Source organism: Homarus americanus, unplaced genomic scaffold, assembly GCF_018991925.1.
Source record: "Homarus americanus isolate GMGI-L3 unplaced genomic scaffold, GMGI_Hamer_2.0 scaffold17787, whole genome shotgun sequence".
Classification (NCBI taxonomy): domain Eukaryota; kingdom Metazoa; phylum Arthropoda; class Malacostraca; order Decapoda; family Nephropidae; genus Homarus; species Homarus americanus.
The window spans coordinates 150,001-161,212 of record NW_024722324.1 but is presented as its reverse complement, the minus strand read 5'-3'; the positions used below and the strand labels follow the sequence as shown (position 1 = coordinate 161,212).

Below are 11,212 nucleotides of genomic sequence, written 5' to 3'. Positions count from 1 at the left end.
GGTTATGAGATAAGTGCTATCTATCTATCTATCTATCTATCTATCTATCTATCTATCTATCTCTATCTGTCTGCCTGCCTGCCTGTCTATATCTGTCAATCTTTATCTATGGCTCTCTGTCTCTTTCTCTCTTCCTTTCTCTATCTACTGTATTTGTCTGTCTGTCTTTCTTTATTTAAGTGTATGTGCATCTCTCTCTCTCTCTCTCTCTCTCTCTCTCTCTCTCTCTCTCTCTCTCTCTCTCTCTCTCTCTCTCTCTCTCTCTCTCTCTCTCTCTCTCTCTCTCTCAACTATTTACGCCGGAGTAGCAACTTTCTCAATTGACACTTAATCAATATTTATGTCTCAGTGGCGTCCTCCCGCTGCGGATCTTACCTCAATATTTACACCTGAGAGTAACACCTGTATGGAGGAGCGTATACTGTTAGCAGGCGGACAGGTGTGTTCAGTCTTGGCTATAAGGGATATGTCTTGGCTATAAATGTTATGTCTTGGCTATAAATGTTATGTCTTGGCTATAAATGTTTGTAAAGTGTGTAGGGAAGATTATGAACACTTTATGGCCGTTTACCTGTTAATCAATGAAGAATTATTTAGCACCTTGAGAAAATATATGTTTTTGAGGTCCTTTGATAACGTGTAGTAGCTCTCTCTCTCTCTGTTGACGTCATATTGATATCCTACTTTTCTCTCTCTCACCCCACTTACCTCCCCCTCACCCCACTCACCCTCCCCATCTCCCCCTCACCCCACCATAAACACCATCATGGTACACTACTTCCACACCATTGAGGCGACATAAACGAGTCACCATAACTATCGCCTGACCACCATACATTATCAATACCCGTCATCATACCTACAGTGCTTGTGTAGGGGCCGGGTGGTCATTGTGTCTTCTGTGTGTGGGTCCTTTGTGTGTGTGTGTATGTATGTGGGTGTGTGTGTATGTACTGTATATATATAAGTGTGTGTGTTTATATATATGTGTGTGTTAGTGTGTGTGTGTATGTTGTGTGTGTGTATGTATGTATTTTTCTGTGTGTGTGTGCATGTGTGTGTGTGCATGTGTGTGTGTGTGTGTGTGTGTGTTTTCAGTTATCTTAGTGGGCGTAATGTAATAATTTAGTGTTATCAGTGAGGGCAGGAAGGTGTTATTAGTTGCGTTCCTTGTTATCACTGAGAGGGGGTGGTGAGGTGGGGAGAGTTGAGGCTGGAGGGGGGGGAGAGGAGGGGCCATATTACAGTCTTAAGATAAATGAGGAACACTGAGACTCTGAGGGGGGGGGGGTAGTGAGGAAGGGAGAGAGGGGGGAGGTATCTCAGACATTATTGTTATTGCTTGTTGTTGTTATTCTGCTATTTTATCCGCGTTACTGTCTTTCATCTTTGTATCGCTCTCACTTTCACACTTTACTTCTCTCTCTCTCTCTCTCCAAACTCATTAACTTTATCTCTACATTTCTTTATGGTTGAAAATAAAAAATTGCTTTCCCGGTGCCTTAATAATTTACTCGCAAAATAAAGATTGAGAAATAAAAAATCACCAAAGTGGATAAAGTTAGCTAAAAAAGGTGAGGGTGAAGGGAGAGGGGGGAGAATATGAGATAGGAGGAGAGAAAGAGAGTGGGGGGTGGGTAAGGGGTGGGTAAGGGGTGGGTAAGGGGATAATGAGAGACAGAGAAGCTCACAGGTCACACACGGGGATCAGACGAGGTCATTCACAGGTCATAAGTCAGAAATAACTCGTGTGGGGTCAGGATAGGTTGTGGGTAGACCTTTGAGGGCTTTGATGACCTGATTACCGACACTGAAGCGGTAAGTACTCGACGTGTGGATAAGAAGACCCGTGCACGTGGACTCAATGATGTTTAAATGGTTCAAACCTGTCAACACATTACTCATGATTTGTGGTTTACAAGTGACAAATAACAGCTTCATATCGTATCGTATACAATGGGTCCTATATCTTGTCTGTAATTGATACTCGTAGTGCTCACAGCTCGACACTGTGCTCTGACCTGCCCCACCCAGGACAGATGAAGCTTCTGATGTGTTTAGGAAGAACTGCTGAGTGTTATCGTCCCGGGGTGGCCATCGAGCCAATTCACCACCAACAACTTTCTCACCACTCTTGTCACTCTCCCATAATTGCCCTCACCACTCTTATCGCTCTCCCATAATTGCCCTCACCACTCTTATCGCTCTCCCATAATTGCCCTCACCACTCTTATCGCTCTCCCATAATTGCCCTCACCAGTCTTATCGCTCTCCCATAATTGCCCTCACCACTCTTATCGCTCTCCCATAATTGCCCTCACCACTCTCCCATAATTGCCCTCACCACTCTTTATCACATTAATTTGCACCCACTTCCAATAGGTACAACTTACTTGTCGTTTCAGCACAACTGCCACCATCAGCACTGCTAGCCTCACTCCGTCACCTTAACTAGTCAACTCTGTGTTCATATCAACTATTTTTTCCGTATTACCTTTACCATAACACTCACATAGGTTATCCAAAACTCCACCAATCACACAGTGCTGTTGGTAACCCTTCCCTCACAGTGCTGGCGGCAACCCTTCCTCACAGTACTGGCGGTAACCCTTCCTCACAGTGCTGGTGGTAACCCTTTTCCTCACAGTGCTGGAAAACCTTTCCTCACAGTGCTGGCGGTAACCCTTCTCACAGTGCGTTGGCGGTAACCTTCCTCACAGTACTGCGGTAACCCTTCCTCACAGTGCTGGCGGTAACCCTCCTCAAAGTGCTGGCGGTAACCTTCCTCACAGTGCTGGTGGGTAACCCTTCCTCACAGGTACTGGCGGTAACCCTTCCTCACAGTGTTGGAGCGGTAACCTTCCCCTCACAGTACTGGCGGTAACCCTTCCTCACAGCGCTGGCGGTAACCCTTCCCTCACAGCGCTGGCGGTAACCTTTCCTCACTGCTCTTTCAACAGCTACAAGGTCGAAAACACTCCCCAGCTTATTTAATCCAATTAACCAACCCCCTTCATCCAGGTAGAGACCAGGTTTTAATCATCAATTTTAATAACCTGACGAGGGGTGGGAGGGGGGGGGGGATAATCTTCATGTGATCTTAAAGTATTTTGTATTCTGTGAGTAAATAGTTTTGTCATCAAGAGGTAAATAGTAAAGTGTGAATTATCTCTCCGGTGCAGGAAGGAAAGGGGGAGATAATGAGATAAAAGGGGGGTAAAGAAGGGAGAGTGAAGAAGAGGGAGACGAAAGAGGGGAGAGGAAGGTATGGAGGAAGTGAGGCGGAAGGTAGAGGGAAGGAAAGGAGGATGTGGGGAAGAGAAGGGAAGGGATGAGGAGTAAGGGTTGTGAGGCTTTTTTTTAGTTTAACACATTTATTGACAAAGCTTGTAGTACAGTTTGACTATTGTGAGTAATTCAGTCAGGTCTTGACACTGAGGGTGGTATCACTTCTCACTGACACGCAGGACAGAGGTTCATACACAAAGACATACATCATATTCATTGACTATATATATAGGTCAGAGTCATGTGGGTGATGTCACTGTTCACTGCCATGCAGGACAGAGGTTCATATACATTGGACGTCATATTCTAATTGAAGACTAATCAGTGTGGGCTAGCATCTTTGGGATAAACAGCAAGAATGTCCTCAAGCACACCTGATTCAATGTAGTAATTACAAAATTCATGATACATTAAGCCAGGTGGCATGAGTGTTTGACCGTATCACATTCAATAATATAGTGTTCAAGTGTATGCTTTAAAGGTTTATCACAAAGTTTACATGCTGAGTGTTCCGGTATGGGTACAGCGTTACTAACTTGCCAGATGTGTCTGTATCCTAGCCTAATTCTGGCCACGACTACATCACATTGTCTGGTTCTGTCCTTATGCTGGCCATACCGGTACCTCTTGTCACCAAATCTGTCATATTTACTAATGCTACAACTGTCAGGTCTCTCTGCATTTCTCAGTTCTTCTAGATCAGAGTTCATGATTCTGACTACAATGTTTTTAATTACAGCATTGGACAGGCCAAGGTCACGGTCAACATTTTCTTTCTTACATGCCTCATTGGCCAGTCTATCAGCAGCCATGATACCTGATTCCAACATGGGACGGAATCTACACAAATTCAATGCGAAAGCTGTTCTCCTTAGCAGTTATCACATTTATTTTAATATCATAGACAAATTTGACATTCGGTTTCAAGAGATCTGTAACACTTTTATGAAGCCACGCCCCAAAGAGAGTCTTTTGTGGAAGGTCATCGAGAGAGTCGGGATTACTTAGATAGAACATCAACTCATTTTTGCTGTAGTTTGGGGCGGCAATAGAAGGGAAGGAGGGATAGGGGAAGTGAAGAGGATGAGGGGAGGGGGATAAGATGAGAGGAGGGGAGGGGGGATGAGATGAGGGGAGGGGGATGAGATGAGGGGAGGCTGGTGAGATGAGGGGTGGGGAGAGGGAAGGGAAGGTCCTGGGGAACCAATATCCAGAGAGTGTCACGTTTCCTTGAGTCATCACCAAGTGTTTCCTCCTCCTCCTCTTCCCCCCTTACACCTCCTCCTCTTCCTCTTCTTCCCCCCTTTCACCTCCTCCACCTCTTCTTCCCCCCTTACACCTCCTCCTCTTCCTCTTCCTCCATCTTCACCTCCTCTTCCTCTTTCAGATAAGCAAGGTGAGAGACTGTGCCTTTTCCACCTCTGAGTGAGAAACGTCAAGGGTCTCTCTCTCTCTCTCTCTCTCTCTCTCTCAGCTATTTACTTAGTTTAACATCATTATTGACAAATCCTGAAGGACAATTTTACCCAATCTTTAATAGTTTAAGTAAAATACCTCACCCCGTTCCTCACTTCACCAAGTTGTACAGGGAGGAGAGACAGACCAAGAAGAAGGTGGATAAACAGAGAGACGAGAAATCAAGGAAGAACGGATGATGAGAGGCGGACAACGGAGGATGGATGACAGCGGTGGATAGAAGGATGTCTGTGGAGCGGGTAGAAAGGATGTGTGGCATAAATGGATGGTCAAGATTATTGGCAATATTAGGGTACAATTTTGCCTCATGTGGGTGGTTTAGTCAGCTCCTGGGGTCGAGGATGTTGTCAGTTTCTACCGCCGCGTCAGGTAGGTTTTTACACGTCACAGTAGAGGAGTGGTGTTGGTCGCTGGGGTGATGGTTTGTGGTAAACTGTGGCGCATAACCTAACCTAACCTGACCTAACCTAACCTAACCTGACCTAGCCCAACCCGACCTGCCTGACCTTACCTGACCTAGCCTAACCTCATCTAACCTAACCTAACCTTACCTGATTTAACGTTATATAGTGAAAGAGTTGTCCACGGTAATGTAAACACAAATATAACGATGTTTTCTCAGATTATTGATAAGACATTATTGAGGGGAGGAGGGTTTGAAGAGATCCAATATGTCGAGGTGGTGGTCATAGTCTTGTCCACAGTGTTCCATTATGTAGAGGCAGTCATCACCGTGGACCACAATGACTGCCCCTGCCACACACTCTCCCATTAGAGGCATGTGGAGGCAGTCATCACCGTGGACCACAATGACTGCCCCTGCCACACACTCTCCCATTAGAGGCATGTGGAGGCAGTCATCACCGTGTACCACAATGACTGCCCCTGCCACACACTCTCCCATTAGAGGCATGTGGAGGCAGTCATCACCGTGGACCACAATGACTGCCCCTGCCACACACTCTCCCATTAGAGGCATGTGGAGGCAGTCATCACCGTGGACCACAATGACTGCCCCTGCCACACACTCTCCCATTAGAGGCATGTGGAGGCAGTCATCACCGTGGACCACAATGACTGCCCCTGCCACACACTCTCCCATTAGAGGCATGTGGAGGCAGTCATCACCGTGGACCACAATGACTGCCCCTGCCACACACTCTCCCATTAGAGGCATGTGGAGGCAGTCATCACCGTGGACCACAATGACTGCCCCTGCCACACACTCTCCCATTAGAGGCATGTGGAGGCAGTCACCGTGGACATAGGTAAGGAGACGATGAAGATTGATGATAAACAAAGATGAATCAATGAAGTGTTGGGGAGGTGCAGTAGTCGACGTTGACACACCTTGTTGGTTTTGTTTGTACAGGTAGACCGAATTGTGTGTGTTGGGAGGGGGTTATATAGAAGAATAAATTAGGTGAACATGCAAAGTAAGGGCAGCAACTGCTACACACACACACACACTCTCTCTCTCTCTCTCTCTCTCTCTCTCTCTCTCTCTCTCTCTCTCTCCGTTTTTACCATCACGCTACAACTTTCTACTTCCCCCTACCCCCCCACCAGCCCCCACTTACTACACCCTCTCTTAAATAACGTCAATATTAGTAGAATGTCAACAGGCTGTCAGTTTAGAAAGGCCCACGCCTGTCTCCTGTCAAAACACCTCTCACCCACCTCCTTCCCCGTCCTCGCCTTCCCCGCCCTCCCCCGCCCACACACCTCCCCTGGAGTAGAGTCATCAGTAGAGTCGGAGGTAGGGAGTCAGGTGGGAGTCGAGAGTAGAGTCTGAGTAGAGTCTGAGGTGGAGTCGGAGGTGGGAGTCTGAGGTAGAGTCGGAGGTAGAGTCGGAGGTGGGAGTCGAGGTGGGGTCGGAGGTAGAGGTCGGAGGTGGGGTCTGAGGTAGGAGTCGGAGAGTAGAGTCAGGAGGTAGAGTCGGAGTAGAGTCGGAGGTGGGGTCGGAGGTAGAGTCGGAGGTAGAGTCGAAGGTAGAGTCGGAGGTGGGGTCGGAGGTAGAGTCGGATGTAGAGTCGGAGGTAGAGTCGGAGGTAGAGTCGGAGGTAGAGTCGAAGGTGGGGTCGGAGGTAGTTCTGAGGTAGAGTCGTAGGTAGAGTCGTAGGTAGAGTCGTTACCCTCACTTGCTTCCTCTTTCTCTCCATTATTTATTTCAACAGTAAAATGATGATGAATGAATCGTAAAAAAGATGTTATGGAAGTTAATAGTTACCAGGGGAGTTTGGTGTGGTGTAGGGTGTGGTGTGTGGTGTAGGGTGTGGTGTGGTGTTGTGTGGTGTAGTGTGTGATGTAGTGTGTTGTGTGGTGTAGTGTGTGATGTGTGGGGTGTTGTGTTGTGTTGTGTGTAGTGTAGTGTGGTGTGTGTGTTGTAGTGTTGTGTTGTGATGCGTTGCGTGGTGTGTTATTGTGATGGCCCCTGTATGACTGCCATCATCACCATCACTACTATCACCATAAACGCCAACACCAACACTATTACTACCATCACCACCACCACTGATCACCACCACCACTGATCACCACCACCACCAACACCAATTTTACCACACATCACCTTCAATACCCTATACCTGTTTTCCACTCCCTTCCCCTCATCTCCCTTCAATACCTTTCCCCTTTATTCCGCCTGCTTATCACCACCCCAGCCTCCCCTCCTACCCCCACCACCGCCTACCTGTTCATAGTGTCACAGTAACAACGAGACTATTGAAGCAACACTCACACTAACATCACCGCCGCCTCCAAGACAATCATTTTAACCAGAGGGAGAAGGGGGGGGGCTACCCAGGTGTACCCCCTCCCCTCATCCTCCCCCCCTTTCCCCTTTCCTGCGTCTTCTCTCCTCAAAGTTGTTCATAAATCTTCTAAAAGTTGTGTCGGGGGACTTTTGCTGAATATTCTCACGAGGTTCGCGCAATATACAACCTTTGGGTTCCTGAAAACTACCAGGGCACGACAGCCTTTCTTTGATCTACGTCACTCAGAGGGAATGGTAAGAAATGTCTGCGTGTAGCGTACGATCTTTATCTCCGTGTTTTAAATGCTCGACAAGTGAGGGTTTTTGTGTGTGTGTGTGTGTGTGTGTGTGTGTGTGTGTGTGTGTGTACATTCCTCTTGATGGATTTGTACCAGGGTTTATGTGTACTATGCCGTCTTTGAATTAAAATTTACGACAAGTGAGTTTTCTATATGCACGTCACTCTTAAGGGATTGTACGAAGGCTGCATAGGGAGGAGGCAATGATTGTTGACGTACGATCTGTATCTCGAGGTGAACATGCACGACAATCGGTTTGACGTACAAGGCAATGAAGAAGATCATATGTAGTTTGTTGGGAATAAATCATCTCTCTTGTGCAAGCTTACGATATCCAATTTTAAATGCACGACAAATGAATTTCTGTGCAGGTCATTCCGAGAGGTTTGTCCGAAGGTTGTCTGGTGAAGCCGTGTATTTACATGCAGCATGCGATCTCCATCTCCAGAGAGTGTCAGTAAATGCATGACTTCTTATTTACTCTGCACGTGAGGTACTTGCAGGAAGGCCTTGAGGTCAACTATTTATTGACATGAAGCATATGACCTTCACGCAGATATTGAGACGCAAGAAAACTGCTTTGTTATGGTCGTCATATTGAGAAATGGTGTGAAGGTTAGCCAACGTGTCCTGAATATTCAAGAGCAACAAATAACCTTCAGCTCCGAGTAGAAACACACATCGTCTCTTTCACGATGCATCTCACTGTCCTCATCATGCACTAAGGCTTAACCTACCTTCCGTTTTTCATGAAGTATAATCTCCAGATAGAGATTAAAATGCACGATAGTTGCTTTACAGTGTACGTTAATTTGAGCATCTCGTACGAAGGTTTCTCAGAGGACGATAGTGTTTACATGAAATATACGATATCTATTTCGATAACAAAAAACACACGAAACCTTTCCCTCTTCTCTTACGCACATTACCTTTATATTACCGTACGAGAGCTTCCCAGAGGACGCCCATTTGTTTACACGACGCGTACGATCTCCACCTCTGGGCTGAAATGCACGACAATCTACTCCTGGATGCACGTCACTTAGCGAGGATCGTACGAAGGCTTACGCTGGCGTCTAAGTGAATCGAAGCGTACGAAGCCCTGATCCTTCGCGTTGGAGGGGAGAGAAGATGAGGGGAGGAGAGAAAGTGGGAGGGGTTGTCAAGAGGGGAGAGAGGAAGGGAAAGAAAGAGAAGTGGTTAAGTAGAGGGGAGAGAGGAAGGAGGAGGGGATACGTAGAGGGGAGAAAGGAAAGAGGAGAAGGGGGTGAGGGGATGCGTACAGAGGAGGAAGGATGGTAGAGGAAGTGGGAAGGGGTGACACAGAGGGGAGAGAGGAGGTAGGGGAGGGGAAGCGTACAGGGGCTTGGGGAAGGTGGGGTGATGAGGAGGGGAAAGGGGGGCGTAATATTTTCAAATCCCCTTATAGGTTTAGAAGAAGTGATGCGTAGATGCTTGTGACTCCCCTGCCTGGCTCTCACACCCCGGAGAGTTGGCTCTAAGGTCCCTCTCTCTCTCTCTCTCTCTCTCTCTCTCTCTCTCTCTCTCTCCTCTCTCTCTCTCTCTCTCTCTCCCTCTCACACACACACATTATCACCCCTTTCTAAAAGTTTTTCTCATTTCAGCTGATCAATCAAAGCTGCCAAGTCGTTTACCTGACTCTCACCAGCCCTCTCTAGCCCCACCAGCCCTCTCTGAAGCCTCACTGGCCCTCTCTAGCCCTCACCAGCCCTCTCACCTCACAGCCCTCTCTAGCCCTCACCAGCCCTCTCTACCCCTCACCAGCCCTCTCTAGCCCTCACCAGCCCTCTCTAGTCCTCACCAGCCCTCTCTAGCCCTCACCAGCCCTCTCTAGTCCTCACCAGCCCTCTCTAGCCCTCACCAGCCCTCTCTACCCCTCACTACTTACCTCCCATCGTCTCTACTACCTCTCACTACCCCTCCCCCTCTCACCCCTTACTTCTAACCTATCATCTGACTTCTGCCATTCCTCACCTCTCATCCATTCTCCTTACTTCCTCTCACCCCTTACCTCTCCTCCCCACTCACCTCCCTCACCCTTCATTTCCCATGCTTTCCCTCATCCCTCTAGCCCCTCACCTCTCCCCTCCATTCATCCTACACACCCCCACCATTCATCACCCACATCCTCTCACCCCTCCTCCCCTCTCACCCCTCCTCTCAACCATCACCCCTCACTCCCCTCCCCTCCCCTCCCCACATCTCCCCTCATTTTAGGCTCAGCAGAAACAATAAAATACGTCGTGGTTCGTCATAGGCTGTTTCTCCCCTTTGTATAAATCGCGTACCCAAGTCCTTTATACATTGTGAGGGAGGGAGGGATGGAGAGGGAGGGGGGGAAGGAGGGAGGAATGAATGGGAAGGGAGGGAGGGGGGATGGGATGAAGGAAGAAGTGAGAGGAAAGCGAGATGTAGGGAAGGAGTAAAGAAAGGTGAGAGAGAGAGAGAGAGAGAGAGAGAGAGAGAGAAAGAGAGAGAGAGGTATAATCATTTAAATGTGGTAGCCTATAGCTTGCACCTCAACTGGCCCCTAGTCCTAATTGACCCCAACCTAACCTAACCTAGGATGTAGACCCGTTATGACTGGGGCCCATTAACGCTTGGGGTCTAGTAGGACTTTAACTGACCCAGTCCCCGATCCTAACTACTAAGTGTGTGGCGGTGATGTTGTCTTGGAATCTGACGCCTCGGGATGTAGCTTATGGCCGGTGATTAATTATTCTTTAAGGTGTCTCACGGTGGTGGTGGTGGCTTCTTCCCCTCCCCCCTCCTTCTTCGCTACTTCCCTTCCTCTTTACCACCTCTGTTATCTTTCCCTCCTCACTTTTTTTGTCAATATTTCCCCTCTCCCTTCTTCCCCCTTCCCATCCTTTTTTTTAATTTCTTCTCTTCATTCTGCCCCCGAGAAGGACCTCTTCCCCTCTTTCTCCCCCTCTCTTTCTCATCCTTCCTCTTCCGATCTTGTTCCTCCTCTTTCCCTTCTTTTATCTTATCCCTGCTCTCCTTGTCATCCCCTTCCTCCTACCCCTTCTCCCTTCCTCGCTTTTCTTCCTTCTCTGCCCCTCTTCCACACCCTCCCCGTTTTTTGTCTTCCTCTTCTATCATCTACCGATCCTCTCCTCTCCCTCCACATCTCTACCTTCTCCTCCCTGGTCCAACTCTCCCCCCGTCTCCCTTCCCTTCCCTCCCCCTCGTCCCCCCCTCTCCCCGTCCCCCTCTCCCCGTCCCCCCTCTCCCCGTCTCCCCTCTCGCCCAATCTTCTCGTGAATTAATAATTTGGGGACTGAATCAGGTTAAGGCGAAATGTGTTCCTTGTCGAATAGGATTTTGTAACTCTCTCACTAAAATAAACATGCATCACAACATGACTCAC

General features: G+C 48.0%; 1 protein-coding gene across 1 annotated transcript in view; it reads right to left on the bottom strand.

Moving 5' to 3' along the window:
• Positions 1-6,508: 6,508 nt before the first annotated feature.
• The window catches only part of LOC121862714 (uncharacterized protein PB18E9.04c-like), a 17,931-nt gene continuing 13,227 nt past the window's right edge, over positions 6,509-11,212 (bottom strand). Inside the window, exon 3 of the mRNA XM_042361029.1 lies at positions 6,509-6,857. Within this exon, the coding sequence (XP_042216963.1) occupies positions 6,509-6,857 (349 nt within the window). The remainder of the gene's footprint in view (positions 6,858-11,212) is intronic.